Raw genomic sequence first — 19,147 nt, forward strand, 5'->3', positions numbered from 1 at the left:
GTTCTATGGGGGTAGGGAAAGTATTTTGTTCTCTGCTATGTTCCCAATGCTGAGTAGAAAGGAGAGGTGAGGTGAAATACTTATTGAATGTCTTGAGCCCCCAGAAAACTTTAAGGCAGCCCCTTTGAGTTCTGTAGTAAGGGGGTCAGCAGAATCCCCAGCATGCTGGGATCCAGATGTGTGCTCTTCAATAGTTTATTTGATAAGTAGTTACTGGGCCCTGTGTTTCAAGCACTTTTCTATGTATTGGAGATAATGGAGGAAGTAGACAAAAGCCACTGCCCTCACGAACTCAACAGTCTCCTAGAGGTGGCGGTCAGGGGAGACAGACAATAATCATAAACACAGATAAATTCCAGAGTGTTAAACAGTAATATGATTAATGCTAAGGATAAAGTTAAAGAAGCAAAAATAGATGTGACTATCAGTGGTACAGTTTTAGAAGGGTGGTGAGGGAAGATCTCAGGAAGGCAGCGACATCTCAGGGGAGACCTAAAGAGGAAGGAACGAGTCTGGGCTATTTGGTAGATGAGTTCCTCCGGCAAAGAGAAGAGCAAGAACAAAGGCCCTGGGGCCAGTGTGGGTGGAGCACAGGGAGTAAGGGGAGATGATGTCAGAGGCGTGATGAGGGTAGACAATGCAGAGCCTTGCAGAGGACTCTTTTTTTTTTTTTTGAGACGGAGTTTCGCTCTTTACCCAGGCTGGAGTGCAATGGCGCGATCTCGGCTCACCACAACCTCCGCCTCCTGGGTTCAGGCAATTCTCCTGCCTCAGCCTCCTGAGTAGCTGGGACTACAGGCACGTGCCACCATGCCCAGCTAATTTTTTGTAGTTTTCAGTAGAGACGGGGTTTCACCATGCTGACCAGGATGGTCTTGATCTCTTGGCCTCGTGATCCACCCGCCTCGGCCTCCCAAAGTGCTGGGATTACAGGCTTGAGCCACCGTGTCTGGCCAGGACTCTGGTTTTTAACCTGAGTGAGAGGAGCCTCAGAAGGGTTCTGAGCAGGCGAGGAATATGACCTGATACAGGTGCTCACAGCATCCCTCTACCTGCACGTGAGAAACACTCTGGGGATGGGTAAGAGCAGGGAGATCATTGAGGAGGCTGCCATCATGGTCTGGGAAGGAGATAAGGGAAGACAGGAGTCAAGGACAACAGAAGTGGTCAGGGCCTGGAGAGAATGGAGGAAACATGTATTGAGATAAACATGGGGGGAATAAATTTTGGGAAAAGGAGCAGGAGCTCAATTCTACCAAAATTACCCTGAAGATACCACTAGATTATCAACAGGTAGCAAGCAGGCAGTCGGTCAGGAGCTCAGAGGAGAGATTCTGGGATGGATATAGAAATGTGACATATGCATTTCTATGCCTTCCTACAAATTCCTCACAAGACTTACGTGATCTGGCCCTGCTAATGTCTCCTTAGTAAGTCAGTGGTACACACACACAGACACACACACACACGCACACCCCTGAGCCCTCCTCTTCCTAGATATGGGTAATGGTCAAGTTACCTAAACTTTTCTATCCTAGGTATCATTTACAAATGGGAAATCACATCAGCACCTGCCTCCTAGGATTGTTCATTCAAGACATTAGTTACTGAGCATCTGCTCTAAGCAGTAGAGACATATTTTCCCCACCTCTGTGTCTCCCTCTCCCAAACAGCTGTCAATCTTCTGGCCGTCTCTCCTGTCTCCTCTTGCCCTCCCTACGGTGGCCTCTGCCCTGATCCATTCCCAACATCTCTTGCCTAGGAATCTGCCAAAGCTGCCACCCTGGGTTCCTGAACGGGTCACTTTCCCGTTAATCTATTCTCATGTCACAACGAACCGGGCCGTGCTCCTTCCCTACTAAAAATCCTCCTATGGCTCTTCATTGCCCTCAGGACAAAATCCAAGCTCCCTAAATGGTCAAGAAACTTCCACATCTCATACGAATTTTCAGCATGAACACCAACACCAGATCACCTGCAGTCTATGTTCACACAACAGGCTGTTTCTCACTGCTTTTGCACAAGCCATTCCACCACACCGCCCCCGACCCCCGAAACACCCTTCTGTCTTCAGGTCTCAGCTCAGACAGCTCCTAGTCTTCGGGGATGATACTTCTACAAGTGCCTCCTCGGGCTCCCACCGCGTTCCAAGCCACCTCCATTAGTGAACATACAGAGGTCCGCAACGGGATCCTTGCCTGTCTCTCCCACTGAGTGGGGCCTCCCGCAAGCCGGACCAGACAGAGCGGCCAGTGATGTCCGCGTGCTAGGGCCGATTCAGGCCTCGCGTCTACTGCCTGCTCCGGAACTCTGAGTGACAACCTGCACGCTCTCCCGGAACGGTGCTGCGCCCACCTTCCACACACCTCAAGACCTCCGCCTCCTAAACACCGTAACATCCGGGCCCCGACTACCTCAGAACGCCCATTGGCCGCCTGAAAACCCGCCCCAAGTGTGTGAGCGAAAAGAACTCTGGTTGTTGTAGTCCCCACAACGCAAAGCCCCGAAAGCGATGGCTACGTAGAACTCCATTTCCCATAGAGCGCCGCGCCCCAGAGGCGAGAGACGGTACCCTTTAAACTTGATTGGCCAGTTGGGAGGCGTGTATCTCCAAATTACCACGGAAACAGGACCACTTACCTGAAACCCCGGGAAAATCTTTTTGCTTCAGATCTCAAAACGCTTTGTTTTGCGATGACTCCAAACGGTTGGACCATATGCGGGTAGGGGCAGAGCCTGTACCTATTGTCTGCCTATTCCCCAGATGGCGCCAGCAAAGCCTGCCAAGTGCACCGAGAGGCTACAGGACGCCTGCTTGGCATGAGAAGCCACTTCTGTGCTGAGTCTGCAGAAGCCCCGGCTTATTGGGGTACCTGTTTCCCAGAGACAGGCCAGAGCTGAACCATTACCCTTTCAGGGTCTGTTTGTCCCAGAAAATACAAATGTAGGCCAGGATCCTATCCACAATCTAAGATGCTGGTGCCCCAGACCTGCAGCCCCATGCCTGCCCCAAGAGCCACAGCTTCCCCACAAGAGACGTCTCCACACCACAGAGCTCCTCCAGCACCCCCTCCCCAAATCCCCTTCCCCGCCATGGCTCTGAGGATCGGGTGAGGGAAGCCGAGGCCCTGCAAACGCTCAGGCAGGCATGTGAGAAAGCTCTTTACTGGGAGTACAGCGAGGAGGAGCAAGGCCATCTCCCCCTACCTGCCCCCACCCCCTCCTAGGGTCCTGGGGTGAGGGGGGGTCTTCCCTCCACCGGACCACCACTGTCTTTGGTACAATAAATAGAAAAAAAAGGGGAGACGGGGCCAAGGGTCCAGTCCTTAGTGGGGAGGGAGCGACCAAACCCCTCTCCTTGACCCCCTGCCCCAGGCCCCAATCAGTGCAGGCCTCACCCACCCCAGCTGGGTAGCAGCAATTCCAGTCAAGGAGAGAGATGAGGATGGGAGCCCAGGGCCCCCAGATGGGGGGGGTATGGCTTCAGGAGGGGCCCCAGGGAGGGGGCAGGGTCATGAGCTGGCTGCCGTGCTCTGGGGTACACCACGGAGGCCCAGGTGAGGCCCCAGAGTGGCAGGGTCATCAGGAGGCGGGAGGGGTGGACGACCTCCCGTCATCCGAGTCCGGAGGGCTGAGGCAGCCGGGTGCTGGGGGGCAGGCGCTGGGTGAGGTGGGGAGCAGTCAGCAGGGCCGCCCACCAGGCTCACATCCATCAGCTCCGGGGGTGGTGGTGAGGTTGGTGATGCGGGACGGCCAAGGTATCGGGGCTGGGGAGGTAACTGGGCCCCGGTCCCAGGCAGTGACGAGGCAGAGGCAGGGGCTTGATGTGTCTTGTGTAGCACATCACCCCCTGCCCAGGGCCGCAGTGGCTGGGATGGTGGGACCTAAAAAAGCAAAGGAGCCATGGGTGATGGAGACCTGGGTCCTTAAGCCCCAGGTACCCCATCACCCACCTCCAAAGCCCCAGTACCTGGGGGCTGTTCATCTCACAGTCGGTGATAGGGGGTCCAGGGCCCCCACAATATCGGTTGCTGTAGCGGTAGGTCCGGTTGTCACTGGAGGAGCCACTGGAGCCTCCTGGAAGTGCCAGGGAGGAGAGGGGAAGGGGCATAATGTGAGGGAAGGTGCTGAGTGGGTTTTGGGATGACTGGGTATAGTTCAGGGCCCACGCTCACGTTTAGGCTTCGAGATCAGAACCCATTTGAAGAACCAGGCCCAATTTTGAGATTTGGAGTCAAAACCAGTTTCAAGGTTAAGCCCAAGCCCAATTTCAGATTGGTTCAGCGCCAGTCATAGCTCTCCCATCCCACACGTCATCTTAGAGTTTAGGATCAGGCAGTTTCAGAGCTCTTGTGTGAACAGAACAGCCCAGGAACAAGGTCACTCAGGACAGGCCAAACCTGAGCAGCCCCTACCCCATTGTACCCCACTTGGGCACCTGGGCACCCACCAGAGCTGGAGATGGAGCTGGCGGTGCTGGAAGAGGGGCAGGTATCGAGGGGCGCGGGCGAGGTGGAGGCACTGCTGCCTGCCGGGCCCGTGTTGGTGGCCTCGTCGGCCGTGCGGCGGAAGAAGCCGTGCTGCAGAGCCCCAAGTGGGCTGATGCGGGCGGCAGGCTCATACTCCAGCATGCGCAGCACCAGGTCCTGGAAGCGGAGGTAGTCGGCGGGGCTGTGGCCCGGCTCCCCCGCCCGCCGGCCCCCGGGCCCGCCCGTCTGCACGCCCAGCACCTCCTGCAGCCGCCGTGTCCCGGGGCCCTGGTAATCCTGGCAGGGAGGGGGTGGGAGGGGGGGCAAGAGAGTGGCCGTCAGTGGGCAGGAGGGGCAGGAAGACACACACGGGGAAACAGAGGCACAAGAGAGAAAGTGGAAAGAGAGAAGCTAAGAAGAGCTGTGGGGTAGGGAAGGAGAAAGGGGAGATGGGGTGGGCAGGGGAGGAAGGAAAGGACAGACAAAGGGGAGAGGAAGGAAGGAAAAGACACAAGGGAGAGGGAGCAGGGGGAGAGAGCCCCAAGTGTGAGTGAGGGGCCAGCGGGGTGGGAGGAAGTGGCATGGGGCAGGGGCCGCACCTTCCTGAGTTCTTTTGTCCTTCGTAGGGTCCAGCCACCCCCAGGCAGCCGTTCAAAGTACTTGCGAGCCTTGGGCGCCTGGTCCAGCATGGCGGCCGGCGGGATGCCCAGCACTTCCACAATGCGGTTCATCTGGTCCACCTGTGAGCAGGCAGCGGTCAGAGTCATCAGGCCGGCCGGGCTCCACCCCCTCCACCTCCAGCACACCCCTTCCTGGGTGCACACCTCATTGGAGCCACTGAAGAGGGGCTCTCCGGTGTGCATTTCCACAAGGATGCAGCCCAGGGACCACATGTCAATGGCCAGGTCGTAGGGTGTGCCCAGGAGCACCTCAGGCGAGCGGTAGAAGCGGCTCTGGATATACTGGTAGATCTGGGGAAAGGGCAATCGTCAAGGGTGCCAGCCTCCCCTACTGGTCCCACTGACATCTCCAAAGCTAAGAGGACCCAACGGAGGATAGGCCTCTTGCTGCCAAACTGGGGACTGAGGCTCCAAATCCTGCCATTGTGAGCACCAATTTCCTGGGAGCCAATCTTGTTTACCAGCCTGGGGAGCCTGCTGGCCTAGACAGACCTTGATCTCTACCCCAACCCTGACCCTGGGCCCTTCTGGATCACCAGGCAGAGGCTGACATTCCACAAGCCCTATACCATGGTCACTTTCAGCAGCAGCTCACATGGAGCTGCAAAGTTGAAGCCTTCCACCTCCATCCCCAGCTTTAAGAACACAGGATACAAAAACTTATCCAAGCAGCCCTCCTGGCTCAAACCCAACGCAGCTTCACCCTGCTCACATCTGGCAGCTTCAAAATGGGCCCTGTCCCCTCAGGCTTCACTCTTCCCATCGTAGCTGGCAGTATACCCACACCCCCACCCCAAGCACTATCCGTCACTTCCAGCAGCTCCTAATAATCCCATCCCAGCCTAGCCACACCCCTAAGCCTCCCCATTGGCCCTGTCCCACCCAAACCATAAGCCCTGCCCCCAGGACAGGGCCAACCCATACCCTCTGGCCAAGCTGGCAGGAGCTGCCAAAGTCCACGATCTTGATGGCACTGCGCTTGGGGTTGCAGAGCAAGATGTTTTCCGGCTTGAGGTCGCAGTGAATGATGCTGAGCTCAGGCGTGGCCAGAAAGAGCAGGGCCGTACAGAGCTGCTGTGCCAGCTTCCGGGTCAGGTTCAGCGAGACGCCACGGAAGTGGGTGTTGCGCAGGAGGTCGTACAGGTTATAGGACAGCAGCTCAAACACCAGGCACAGGTGGTTCCGGAACATGAAGTGCCGCTTCAGGTGCACTGCGAGGGAGGGGAGGAAATGGGCCAACAGAGAAGAAACCGCTCAGAGAGGGCAGGTGGTGGCCTGGGGTCACATGGCGTTCTTAGAGCACTAGCCACATTGTGCTGTGCCCATGGGTACCACCTGCCAGTCAGGATCTCTTTATCTAACAACTAGATTCACAAAGGAAGTTAATTCTCTTTCCAAGTCTCTATGAAACCCTCCAATTACCAAAGAGTTTCACTACACTTCCTCGTTTAATTTCCTAACACTGCTTTCATCTCAGTTGTATTCATTTTTGTGGCAAAGGAGATTGCTCTCCCATTTACTTTAAGAATGTATGTTTTCCTTTCAAACGAAACAATTTTAAGATCTACTTGCTGTTTATGATTATGCTATGTGATGTTTATGTCCACGAGGAGGGATCAGTTTAAGAGAAAAGACTGCATAGATGTTAAGAGTAACAGCTCTGGAGTCCACGGCCTCATCAAATTATATAGCTCAACGAGTACAAACTGCCACCTCATGCAAGTGACATCACCTGAATGCCTGGGTTCCTTTTTTTCTTTCTTTTTTTTTTTTTTTTTTTTTTTTTTTTTTTTGAGATGGAGTCCCACTCTTTTGCCAGGCTGGAGTGCAGTGGCACGATATCAGCTCACTGCAACTTCCACCTCCCAGGTTCAAGCAATTCCCCTGCCTCAGCCTCCCAAGTAGCAGGGACTACAGGCGCACACAACTACGCCCAGCTAATGTTTTTGTATTTTTAGTAGAGACAGGATTTCACCACATTGGTCAGGATGTTCTTGGTCTCTTGACCTCATGGTCCTCCCACCTCGGCCTCCCAAAGTGTTGGGATTACAGGCGTGAGGCACTGCACCCGCCGGTCTGTTTTTTTTTTTTTTTTAATTTAAGAACTAAAATGGAAGCCCGGGTTTCTTACCTTCAAGATGTTGGCAATAACGCCTTTCCCCTTATGGGCTGTGGTGAGTTAACTTACATAAAGTGCTTCTAAGAGACCCTGGCCCTTGGTGAGCACTCAGTAACCTCTGATCATTAGCAAGTAAATAGCACAAAAATGATCAAAGCAGGAGAATCACCGATGTCAGTGAAGCACATACCAAACCCTGCTCTGAAGACACCAGCTTCCTCCTGAGGGTGGGGCAAGGGGTGACCCATCCCTACCAGCTCCAGCTTCCGCTACCCCAGGTGCCCAGAGCCCTGCCAGTCCCAGGCCTCACCTATGTAGTACTTCATCTCCGTGTCATGCTGGTTCATCAGCTCGAGCAGCCGCAGCTCAATCTGGGCCTGGTTCAGGAAGGCCTTTTTGTTCTTGATGATCTTGATAGCCACGAGTTCCTGGGTCTGATGGTCATAAGCTTTCACCACCTGTTGGGGAAGGGCATGTCACAAAGGGAGGGGTGGGGGCAGGACAGAGCCAGGCACCATTCTCCTCCCTCCAGGCAAGGAGATCCACCGGTAACACTATGAATGCTTTGCAGTTGAGTGCGCACCATTAGTCAGGCACTGATGTAAACACTGGACTTGAAATAACATAACCACCTTATGCTGAGTCTTGTTATTTGAACTATTTTACAGAAAAGGCAGCTGACGCACAGGGAAGCTAAGTGGGCTAGGGTGAGTGGGCCAGCATGGGACTTGAAGCCACTGAACCCTTGGGTATGTGGTTGATGTTAGTGGGGCCCTGGATCAGGGTGGGAGGGGGTGTCCCACACCTGGCCAAAGGAGCCTTTGCCAATGAGTGAGTCAATCTCGTAGCGCTCCAGCCAGCGCTCGCCACTGCGCACAATGTAGTCATGGTTGTCATCATCATAACCATGGTTCAGGACCTTCTTCTCCTTCTTGGTGCTGGAATCCTGGGGTGGCGCCTGCTGGGCCCGCCGCTTCTTCTTCGCATAGTATACCTGCCCAGCCAGGAGACGGGGACTGGTGAGTGACTCATGCCGGCAGCCAAGACCCTCGGCACCCAGCCCAGGATCCTCCACCCCCTGCCCACCTCATTGATGTGCTTGTAGGTCTTGATGAGGTCCACAGAAAGCTTACGCAGTGGGGCTGAGGTTGCATCCCGGAAGGCCAGGGGCAGCCTCCGAGGCAGTAGCCGCACATCGGGCAATACCTGCAGGGCAGGGTGAGGGGTGGGCACTGAGGATGGACCTTCACCCTCAACCTCAAGAGGGAGAACTGTATGGGTGGCTGGCACATCATGTATTTGGTTGCTGTCTGTATTTGTTCTACCCCTCCAGGAAAGAAAGTCCCCCAGGGCTGAGACTTTCTCCTGTTTCTCACTGTGCCTCCAGTGCCTGCAGCAGGGCCTGACACACACTGGATGCTCTTAGAGGTCTGTGGTGTGAATGACCTTTCACCCCTCACCTTTACTCCTTTCCGAACCTCAGTGGGAGAGATCATATGGAAGACCTGGGCTCTGCTCCTCCCCATTCTTCACTGTGAAGCCAGCCATTCTGGGTATCCTCTGAAGTCCCTCCATCTCAATTCACCCTCATCCCCTGGGCCCCAACCCATACCTCCACCAACTCTTTGCACAGTTCTTTTACCCCAAGATTCTTGGATCTGGCCCCTGGACCTCCCACTCCATCCTGCTTCAAGCTCTGCATGTCACTGCCTTCACTGCCTCTAGCCTTAGAGAGCTTTGCCCTGCACCTGTTGGCCCCAAGACCTTTTGGACCCAACCCCCATCCCCCTTCACCCACTCCAGATCTTTCACTCTGAGCTTCTCTTCTTAGTGAGCATTTATTGGGTATTTACTATGTGCCAGGCACCGTTCTAGGTGTTTTACATGCATACCATTAACTCATTTAATCCTCACAACAACCCTGTGAGGTAGGTATCATTATTAGGCCCATTTCACAGAATAAAAATCTCAAGTATGGAGAATCTAAATAATTTAACCACTGGGTCAGGATTTGAACCCAGCCTCTCCAAACCCTGACTCTGCCTGCAACTCCTCTGTTATTTCCCAATCCCACGGGACCCATTATGCACCCAGGAGACTGTCTTGGGCAACTACATTACCTTCTGGTCTGGAGACCCTTCTATCCCCAGACTCCCCCTACCACCAGGCAGGTGAGGAGCCAGCTGAACGCGTACCTGCGTGTGCTCCTGGGGCCCTGGGAAGCCAGAGAAGGGACCATGGCCCGGTGGGACGGCCATGGTGGGCTCAGAGGGCCACAGGGGAGCGAGGCCTGGAGCGGGAGCCCGGCCGGGGGGCGCCTTCTTGCATCCTGCACCTCGGCTGCCACCGCCGCTGAGACCTGAGAGCAGGCAGGAGGCGGGAAAACAACATGGAACAAGGCGATATGTGGATAATGCCAGGCGGGGAAGAGGTGGGCATGAGAAAGGCAGGGCACAGAGACATGAAGAAAAGGGTGCAATGGAGCAACAGGTTGCAATGTAGAGAAGGGACAGAGAAGTGACAGCCAGGTGAGGGGCAGCACAGCAGTCTCTCGACAAATAATGATCAAGTAAATGAAGAAAGCAGCACAAAGAGAACACATAAAAGACAATGATTGGGGGCCAGGCAGGAGTCAATATGAGCCACCACAGGGAAAGGAGGACGGGAAGATCCCAATAATTTGGAGGAGAAAAAGAAAAAAAAGAAACCACAGACAGTATGCAGAGAGGAGCAGGCTTCATTCCTTTTCACTACTAGTCATGGCCCTCCCCAGGGCCCCTCACACAAGATCCCACCCTTCTGCAGACTTCGCTGAACATCAGGATCTCAGCCCGTAGCACAGCAAGGGCCACTACTTCAAGATCTATCCTTCTCAGTAGATTCCCTCAACCCAGAGAACTCTAGGATTCCCAACCCACATGAGTCTTCCCCTCCCAAACCACAGCAGAGTCCTCTACAGACCCCTAAAAACACAGGAGCGTCCTTGTGGACCTCCCAACCACACCAAGGTTACCTGAGAACCTCTACAGAACACAGTCCTATCTCTGCAGCATTCTCATCCACAGGGGCACACCTTTCCCAGGGGACCCTGTCCATATCATGCCAAGAACACTTCCCTATATCAGATTCTCCATATCAGGAACCAGCCTTCCAGGTAGTCTCCTGATATCATATCCCAGTACCCCCTGCCCCAACAGGGTGCTTCCCCATATTACTCCAAGACCCCATCCCAATCAAGGCCCACTCCTCCTGATGGAAGAAGGGGGAAGTATCTCTTCCCACAGTTTAGAGTGATCATTCTTTTCTCCCCTACACTGCTTCCTTGTCCCCCCCCAACACACACACAAACACGCACATGCACACTGCCTAATATTCCTACCAGACACCTTTCTCCAGGCACCCCTCTTTATGCCAGGGTCATTCCATAACTGTGTCCACTCCTAGAGGGCCCCAAAGCCAAATCCCCAAATATCACATAGGGTTCTCTCCTCTCAGAGTGTCAGTCACAGCAAAAATCTTCTCCCCATGGGCAATGTCATTCTCTCCCCCATGTCAAATCCCTTTCTGCTATTCCATGCCTTGCCACTCCACGACTCCTCCACCCTTGGAGCTTCCCCCTAAAACCACCCCTTTTCCGGGGCCCTCCCACACCAGGACCATTTCTCCCAGCCCCCACCCCCTACCCGGGTCAGGACTGGCGCGGGGCCCACGGGGGGCTGGGGCGCGGTGGGGCCCCCAGTGGGGTGGGCGAGCAGCCAGCATGGCGGCGGTGGCGGTGCTGAGAAGGCGGCCGCCTGTCCCTGGCCCGGCCGGCCCCGCGGTGGGGAGGGCAAGCGGGACAGGCGGCCCGGTGGGTGACAACAGCAGCCGCCGCTGCCACCGGGGGCGGGGAAAGGGGACAAGGGTCAGCCCAGGGCATGCGGGGGAAGAGTAGAGCAGGTGGACGGGGGAGGGGCAAGTTAACCCTCACCCTACAGGCCACGCCCCGCCCTGAGTGGCCACCAGCCCCTAGGGACCCCGGCGTCCCGCCCCCAACCCAGGAGGCCCTCCTGGGCCAGCAGAGACCGGGCGGGCGGGGCCCGACTGAGCTTGGCAATCTACACCTGCCATGGCAACAACTATGCCATTGGTCGCTGGTGCCAAGAGCTCAGCCAATCACAGCCTAGGGCAGATGTTGCTAGGCGACGATGAAGCGGCCCGCGGAGCCGAGCCCAAACAAAGGGCGGGAGAGGGGCCTGACTACCCCCTCCCAGCCTCCCTCCTGAAACAGCTCCCTCGGGCTTGGCCCGTTCCAGGAATTCAACTATGAATAGCCAGGCAGGGCCCGCACCTGCCCGCCACCCCCCTCCTTTCCTCCATCGGCCTCGTGCTAAGTCTCGCGGCGACGCGGGCAGGGCGGTTCCGTCCTGCCCACCTCCCAGCAAGCGCGTGCCACCCCACCCGTCCCCGCGCCATTACCTGAGGGAGCGGGCAAGGGGACTCAAACTGCTCGGGGAGCCCGAGCTCAGACCTGCTCACTAGCTGAGGGTATCCGGCGGACGCGGCAAGCCTGGGCCCCGATTACCCAGTAATGCAACCAGCAAAATGGCGACCACAACAAACCGGCCCCCCCACGCCCCGGACTCCGCCCCCATCCCGCCCTCTCCGCTCCCCTCACGTGACCCAGACTGACACTTCGCCTGCGTGTGACAGCCGCTTACCTGCACGCATGCGCAGTGAGCTACCAATCCCACCCAAGAACCGAGATCCAGGCTGCGGCTGCGCAAGAGGCAGCTAGAAATGCAGCATGCGCTCTGTGACTGACCGGGTGAGAATTTACCCCCAACCCCGCAAAATTGACCAGGGGTGCATGCGCTCTGTGTCAACAGGTCAAGGAGCAGAATGAGCAGCAGACATAAGAGACGGATGAGTCTTTTAATAGAAAAACACACGTGCAACAGTATCAACACACATCTCTCGCAATCCAGACAGCGCTGAACTTCAGTTCTTCACCTTGGGGGGTGGCCTGTGAGAGGAAGATAGATGATGAAGAAAGGTCCCCAGGATCACTCGGGGTGCAAGGGACAGAGATGTCTGTCCTGGTGCACTGCTGGGCCCCTGCTCACCTGTACACTCCCACGACCACGGCGTGGTCTCTTTCATATGGCTCGAGGGTCAGCTGCTCCTGTGGCTTCATATTCTCCTGTTGCATCTTTTTCACTTCGGAGGCAAACACAGCCTCCGCTGAGGCTGTAGAGTCAATGCAGTTGGCCTGCAGAGGAGAAAGGACTGATTGATGTCTACAACAGGGCTTTGCACTGTCTTCCTTTTGTGTGCTCTTTAAACCAGATGTTTTCATTAGTAATTCAAGTAAAATTCGGTGCTATGGTTCGAATGTGTCCCCCAAAGTTCATCTGTTGGAAACTTACCCCTTAAATGCAAGAGTTGAGAGATGATTTAGGTCATGAGGGCTCTGCCTTCCTGAATAGACTAATGCTATTATCACAAGAACGGGTTCCTGATTAAAAAGATGATTATGCCCCCTTTCTTATCTTGCTCACCCTTCTGCCAGTGGATGAAGGCCCTCACCAGATTCAGACCCCCAATCTTGGACTGTAAAGCCTTCGGAACTAGGAGCCAAATAAATTTCCATTCATGATAAATTACCCAGTCTATGGCATTCTGTGATAGCTGCACAAAACGGGCTAAGACCCTTGGGTTTAGGAAACGTGATAAAGGACTTAACTTAAAAAGTTTTTGACTGGATGCAGTGGCTTATGTCTGTAATCCTAGCACTTTGGGAGGCTGAGGCGGGCAGCTTGCCTGAGCTCAGGAGCTCCAGACCAGTCTGAGCAGCATGGCGAAACACGATCTCTACTAAAAATACAAAAATTAGCCAGGTGTGGTGGCACACGCCTGTAGTCCCAGCTACTCGGGACGCTGAGGCATTAGACTTGCTTGAACCTGGGAGGTGGAGGTTACAGTGAGCCAAGATTGCATCACTTCACTCCAGCCTGGATGACAGAGCAAGACTCTGTATCGAATTCAAAACAAAAAAAGTTTTTAATTTGTTTTGGATTTGAAGCAAGAAGCCTTAAACAGTGCTATTTATCTAAAAGCATGTGTTTAAATTTTACACCCAGTATTGTTGGGTTTATTTCTACTTCCTCTTCTTTAATAATAGTAATAATGGAGTTGAGAGTAAAAAAACAAATGTAGCAAAAGGCTAACAGTAGTGAACCTTGTGGAGGGTACATGGGAGAGTTCTGTTATTGCCAAATAATAATGTCGAGAAAGACGCGCCTAGCTTTTATCTATCATCTATTCTATGCCAGGATCTTTTCTAAACACTTCACATATATTGACTAACTTGATCCTGTCATCCACCCTGAAAAAGACTACACTAATAGCTCTACTTCACAAATGAAGAAACTGAGGCATATAGGTCAAGTAACTTGTTCAGTCACACAGCAGACTGGAATTAAACTCAGATGGTTCCAATGCAAGATGAATAAAAAAAATAAAAAATAAAAATAAGGCCGGGCACGGTGGCTCAAGCCTGTAATCCCAGCACTTTGGGAGGCCGAGGCGGGTGGATCACAAGGTCAAGAGATCAAGACCATCCTGGTCAACATGGTGAAACCCCGTCTCTACTAAAACTACAAAAAATTAGCTGGGCATGGTGGCGCGTGCCTGTAATCCCAGCTACTCAGGAGGCTGAGGCAGGAGAATTGCCTGAACCCAGGAGGCGGAGGTTGCGGTGAGCCGAGATCGCGCCATTGCACTCCAGCCTGGGTAACAAGAGCGAAACTCTGTCTCAAAAAAAAAATAAATAAATAAATAAACTCTGATGGTCAGACTCAATTTGTACTTAACCACTGCACGCTCCTGCCTCTTTAAATCCAAAGCTATAGTTTTGCAGACTTGGCCCCTCTGTCTTGGGTGGCCATTTGACAGACATAGATAGAGAAGATACCTTCTTAGAGCACTGCCACCCCATCTTAGACTCCTCCAAACCCCGCACCTTAATGGAAATCACAAAGTGTCCTCCATTACGCAGGAAGGTGTGGGCATTCAGGGCCACAATCCGGGTCTGGTCTGGCTGGGCCACATCGGCAAAGATCACATCCACCATTGCTAAGGAGAAAGGGGTTGCAGTTAAAAGCTGGAGTCACAGAGATCATCCCGGATCCTCCCATGGGGCCTATGCCCATCGCCAGCAGGTTCCTGGGAGATTCTCCCTGCCTCCAGTTTCACTCCCCACCTCCACTGGTCCCCCTCCCTCCACAGTGTCCCAAAATGATCCAAAACCCACAGTCACATCATTCATTCACTTTTCTTGTAAACCATGGTTGCCACCTACTCTGTGGCCAGCCCTGGGCCGGGCGTGGGGGACATAGAGACGAGTCAGACCTGGACCCTGCCCTCGAGACGCTCCCAGGTCTGGTGGGGAGACAGACACGTCATCAAAACGACAAGTAAGAGTAAATGCACACTTACAGGCAAGGGTGTCTGCAGGGCTGTGAAATGAAAACAAGTTGCAGAACAAGGGGGATGGTACGAGTAACATGGGGAAAAGAAAATCTCACAGAGGGAAAAATGAGCAGAATGAAAATGTTTAAGGTAGTGTGACTTTTTAAAAATGAAAAGATGGTATAATGAAAATTGATTATTTAAAACTTGGGAAAAGCAGACATCAAATTGTTCTCATTAATTACTTCTTGGGGGTGGTTCATAAGGCTTTTCAACTTTTACATTATACCTTTGAATGTTTTTTTAAAACAAAGTCATTAATATTCATAATGGGCCCCTCTGGGTCAAGCCATGCTCAGTTTCTGTTTTCTGGGCTACGCTCTCACCAGACAACGATAAGGACCCCCCAAAGGAGGCTTTTATGCAGGGGCAATGTAATAAATACAAGAGGCAAGAAGTACAAGAGACCTAGGAGATGGGGAGGAGACTGAAGGAAAGGAGGCTGGCCCTCCAAGGGTAGCTTCCAAGACTCTGAAGCCAAGCTGCTGCCTCCACAGCCTCACCTAGCTCCCCTTACCCCTTTATATTCCTGCAAACTCAAGAGGTCTGCTCATCCACTCCAACTCCATCCAAATCAGGGGTCTACTGGCTTCTTCCAGGAAGCCTGCAGTGGCCTGTCCTACCCCACCGGGGCCACCTCCAGACCCCTCACCGATGAGCATGCGGTATTTGTGCGGGTGCCGAGCATCCTCAATCACAGGAATAATGTTGGTCCTCTTCTTGGCCAAGTTAATGAGGTCACGGCCAGAGCGGTGGGAGAACTCAACTGCATAGACTAGACCATCCTAAAATGAATTAAAAATTAAAGAACAATCATGATGCTAGTTTCCATGTATGGAGTGCCTACTTTAGGCCCATGGACTATATATAGCATCTCTTCCTACCCCAAAATCAAAACCCTACCACTATTTTTTTTTTTTTTTGGGGACGGAGTTTCGCTCTCGTTACCCAGGCTGGAGTGCAATGGCGCGATCTCGGCTCACCGCAACCTCCGCCTCCTGGGTTCAGGCAATTCTCCTGCCTCAGCCTCCTGAGTAGCTGGGATTACAGGCACGCACCACCATGCCCAGCTAATTTTTTGTATTTTTAGTAGAGACGGGGTTTCACCGTGTTGACCAGGATGGTCTCAATCTCTTGACCTCGTGATCCACCCGCCTCAGCCTCCCAAAGTGCTGGGATTACAGGCTTGAGCCACCGCGCCCGGCCAAAACCCTACCACTATTGTTATCATATCCTTTTTACACATGAATAAACTGAGGTCCAGAGTCATAAAGTCACTGGCCAAGGGTTATTCATCAGGTAGCAAAAGTACCCAATCCCATTTGCCTGATCTGAGAGCCTAGGCTCCCAACAAAGGGTTAAAACCAGGAAGCAAGGCACAGAGATGATGTAACAATGGGTCAACCACTGCTTTAAGCTCCTTATGGAAATTAACTCATTTAATCTTCACAAGTCTTTGTTCCGGAGAGGTAAACTGAGGCTTGGATAGGTTAGGTAACTTTCCTGATTAAAGCCTGAGGTTTTGGGTTTTTTTTTTTGGAGACAGAGTCTTGCTCTATCACCTAGGCTGGAGTGCAGTGGCGCAATATTGGCTTACTACAAGCTTTGCCTCCCAGGTTCAAGCAATTCTCCTGTCTCAGCCTCTCGAGTAGCTGGGATTACAGGCACACGCCACCATGCCCAGCTAATTTTTATATTTTCAGCAGAGACGGGGTTTTCCTCTATCAGTCAGGCTGGTCTCGAACTCCTGACCTCAGGTGATCTACCCACCTCAGCCTCCCGAAGTGCTGGAGTTACAGGCATGAGTCACCTCACCCGGCCAAAGCCTAGGGTTTTAAGGCACTACACTCAACAGCTTATAAACATGTAAAGTAACAAAGGGTACCAGAGTGGGACATGCAGGTGCCAGGGGCCCTTTAAATGGAAAGCCTATTATACAACCACACAGAAGCGCAGGCTCAGAAACCATGAGATCTCCTGGTTCTTTCTAAAGAAACCAGAGGAGCGGGTTTTAGGGGCATAACATTTTAAAGAGGGCCATCAAATCAAATAGTCTGGTATCCATACTCCCAGCTGTCTCTCTAAGGTTGGTTACCCTACACCCACATCTCTTCCCTTGAGGCCAAGAACCCAGGAGCAAGGTTAAATGACACTATCTGGTTCAAGCTGCTCCTTTGACTCGCAGGCACTGTGAGAGAAAAGGGCCTTGCCCTAAGTCACACAGCGCAGGCGAGCAGTCAAACCCTGTTATTCTAGGTTGGCAGAGGGGAGGCAGCCTTTGTTTGCCTCCTGCCCGACTCTCTATCCACCCACTCACCGGACCGACGATGTCAGAGACATGGGAGACAGTGGTGCCCGAGGCAGCCCCGAGGTAGAGCACCTTGGCCCCCGGTTTGATGTGGATCTGGTCCACACCACCAAGGATTGCTGCTGCCAGCTTGGAGCGGAAGGGGTTCCAGGCTCTGTACTCGACTTTGTCATCTCCTTCCTACACCAAGAGAGATGGGGATGAAAGTCAGTGCTAGACTCTTCTGCAGGACCTCACTGCCCTTAACCCCGGGGCCCTTGAAAGGAACTGGGCCATTCTATCACTGCACAAGAACCCAACGTGAGTACAGAGCAGTGACCATGACACATGCAGTTGCTGCCCTCTCATGGAGGTCACTGACTCAAGGGGCAGTAACAGAGAATACACACAGAGTAACAGTAAAACCAGCACTCACTCAACAAACACGCACTGTGCCAGCACCCACTGTGGGCCAGACCCTGCTCTAGGCCCTGGGGATGCAAGACAAGGGGATGCCTGCTCAGAAGGCGTAAGCAGTCACCAAACTAACTAAATATAACACGGCATATGAGATGGTGACAGGTGTCAAGGAGAGAAGACGAAGCCAGGAAAGAAGATACGAAGTTTGGGAAGCAGGGCAAGGAGCAGGTGAAAGTGAGAAAGGAGACCAGGGAGGGAGTGAAAGGCAGATTCCGAATCAGACCACCAAAGGAGGCAAAGGGCCATTCAAGTTATCTGAGGAAGGACATTCCCAGGAGAGGTAAAGCGATTAGGAAAGGCCCAGGCAGCCCCTGGCCTCAAAGAAAATGACATGGGATAACAGGACAGGGAAGCATGGTGCAGGCTGCCTTGACACACAGGGTGGTGTGAGGCAGCCTGGGAAGCAGATAAGAAAGCAGCCTCCCAGAGACCTGGAGGGCACTTGGCCAGGGGGGACAGAAGGAGACAGGGCCAGGGAGCAGGGAGGGGGAACTAGAATGTGCAGGGCCTTGGAGGCCACAGTGAAGAGTCAGGACTCGAACCTGAAGGCAGTGGGGAGTCACAGGAGGCGGGTGAGGAAGGGACCAGACAGTGTGGTTTACATATTATGACGATCCTCCAGCTGTCATGTGCAGGACACAGGGTGAGGGCAGACACCAGACTACTGGCTACAGGCTCAGCTGTGCCCCTGGGGGCTTGGACAGGGGCCCAGGTCTCACCGGAATCGAGACTCTCTTCTCTCCATAAACTGATTCCCCAGGGACCAGGTTCTTGGTGACCAGTGCATCTTCCTTTCCTCGACAAATGAAGACACCTGGGTGAGGGGATCAGAGCAGGCCTGAGGACCCCCGGCCCCTTCCTGCCCCGAAGCTCAGCCAGCTCTGGCCTTCCTCACTCACCCTCATGCCGATGAGGCTCTACCATCACGTTCTTCCCTGACTGGTTTCCTTTTTTTCCTCCCCGACCACGACCCCGGTTGCCACCAGAATGGTAGCCTCCACCTATAAAGGAGGGGTACAACAGGAGAGGAAGATCCTGCATCTCCGCCCTCCCCACCCCCGGCCCCAAGGCCTCCTCCATAACCCCTCGCCAACCTTACTCACCACCTCTTCCTCTTCCTCCGCCGCCACCGCCGCCGCCGCCACCGCCACCTCCACCGCCGCCGCCTCCTCCTCGTCCACGACCCCTAAAGCCTCCGCCTCGACCTCGGCCCCCGCCATAGCCCCCTCGGCCTCCACGACCGCCACGGTCACCAAAGCCCCCTCGGCCGCCAAAGCCACCCCCACGGGGACTGAAACCTGTGGTGGAAAAACAAAAACAGGAATCAGCGCAATGAAGCTTAAAAAGTTAAACAACCTTGTACCCAGCAATACCACTCAGGAGAGAAACCTAAAAACATGTGCCCGTGTGCACCAGGACACACTTCCAGGAATGCCTACGGCAAAAGAATAGCAGGACTCACACAAATGTCCATCAACAGAATGGACAAATAAAAGAGAAGACACTCACAATCAAGATCATGAATATGATCTTCTGTTATATACAACAGACCAATAAATGTTAAAATCATAATAATTTTTTTTTCCTTAGTGCTTTTTTT

General features: G+C 53.6%; 2 protein-coding genes across 9 annotated transcripts in view; both read right to left on the minus strand.

Moving 5' to 3' along the window:
- Positions 1-3,149: 3,149 nt before the first annotated feature.
- Positions 3,150-11,932, minus strand: DYRK1B (dual specificity tyrosine phosphorylation regulated kinase 1B). 6 transcript variants are annotated; one of them, XM_017503016.2, is made up of 12 exons: positions 11,727-11,932; positions 9,464-9,627; positions 8,355-8,474; positions 8,074-8,262; positions 7,579-7,726; positions 6,074-6,360; positions 5,294-5,440; positions 5,069-5,209; positions 4,731-4,766; positions 4,451-4,646; positions 3,971-4,077; positions 3,150-3,884 (listed from the first exon to the last, which is right to left on the minus strand). In XM_017503016.2, the coding sequence occupies exons 2-12, from the start codon at positions 9,524-9,526 to the stop codon at positions 3,513-3,515; spliced, it is 1,806 nt and encodes a 601-aa protein (XP_017358505.1). In that variant the 5' UTR covers positions 9,527-9,627; positions 11,727-11,932; the 3' UTR covers positions 3,150-3,512. The 6 variants fall into 6 exon arrangements, with proteins under 6 accessions (XP_017358505.1, XP_037585406.1, XP_017358506.1 ...); XM_037729478.1 differs by lacking the exon at positions 11,727-11,932 and adding an exon at positions 10,952-11,673; XM_017503017.2 differs by lacking the exon at positions 4,731-4,766.
- Positions 11,933-12,166: 234 nt separating this feature from the next.
- The window catches only part of FBL (fibrillarin), a 12,500-nt gene continuing 5,519 nt past the window's right edge, over positions 12,167-19,147 (minus strand). For 2 of the 3 annotated variants that reach the window (XM_017503019.2, XM_017503018.2), the window contains exons 2-9: positions 18,651-18,845; positions 18,447-18,548; positions 18,267-18,361; positions 17,098-17,268; positions 15,433-15,565; positions 14,272-14,384; positions 12,374-12,519; positions 12,167-12,273 (exon numbers count right to left, since the gene is read on the minus strand). In XM_017503019.2, coding sequence (XP_017358508.1) covers positions 12,249-12,273; positions 12,374-12,519; positions 14,272-14,384; positions 15,433-15,565; positions 17,098-17,268; positions 18,267-18,361; positions 18,447-18,548; positions 18,651-18,845 — 980 coding nt within the window. In that variant the 3' untranslated portion in view covers positions 12,167-12,248. The remainder of the gene's footprint in view (positions 12,274-12,373; positions 12,520-14,271; positions 14,385-15,432; positions 15,566-17,097; positions 17,269-18,266; positions 18,362-18,446; positions 18,549-18,650; positions 18,846-19,147) is intronic. The other variant, XM_017503020.2, reaches the window with a different exon arrangement.

The sequence above is a fragment of the Cebus imitator genome, unplaced genomic scaffold (genome assembly GCF_001604975.1).
Source record: "Cebus imitator isolate Cc_AM_T3 unplaced genomic scaffold, Cebus_imitator-1.0 Scaffold306, whole genome shotgun sequence".
NCBI classification, from domain to species: domain Eukaryota; kingdom Metazoa; phylum Chordata; class Mammalia; order Primates; family Cebidae; genus Cebus; species Cebus imitator.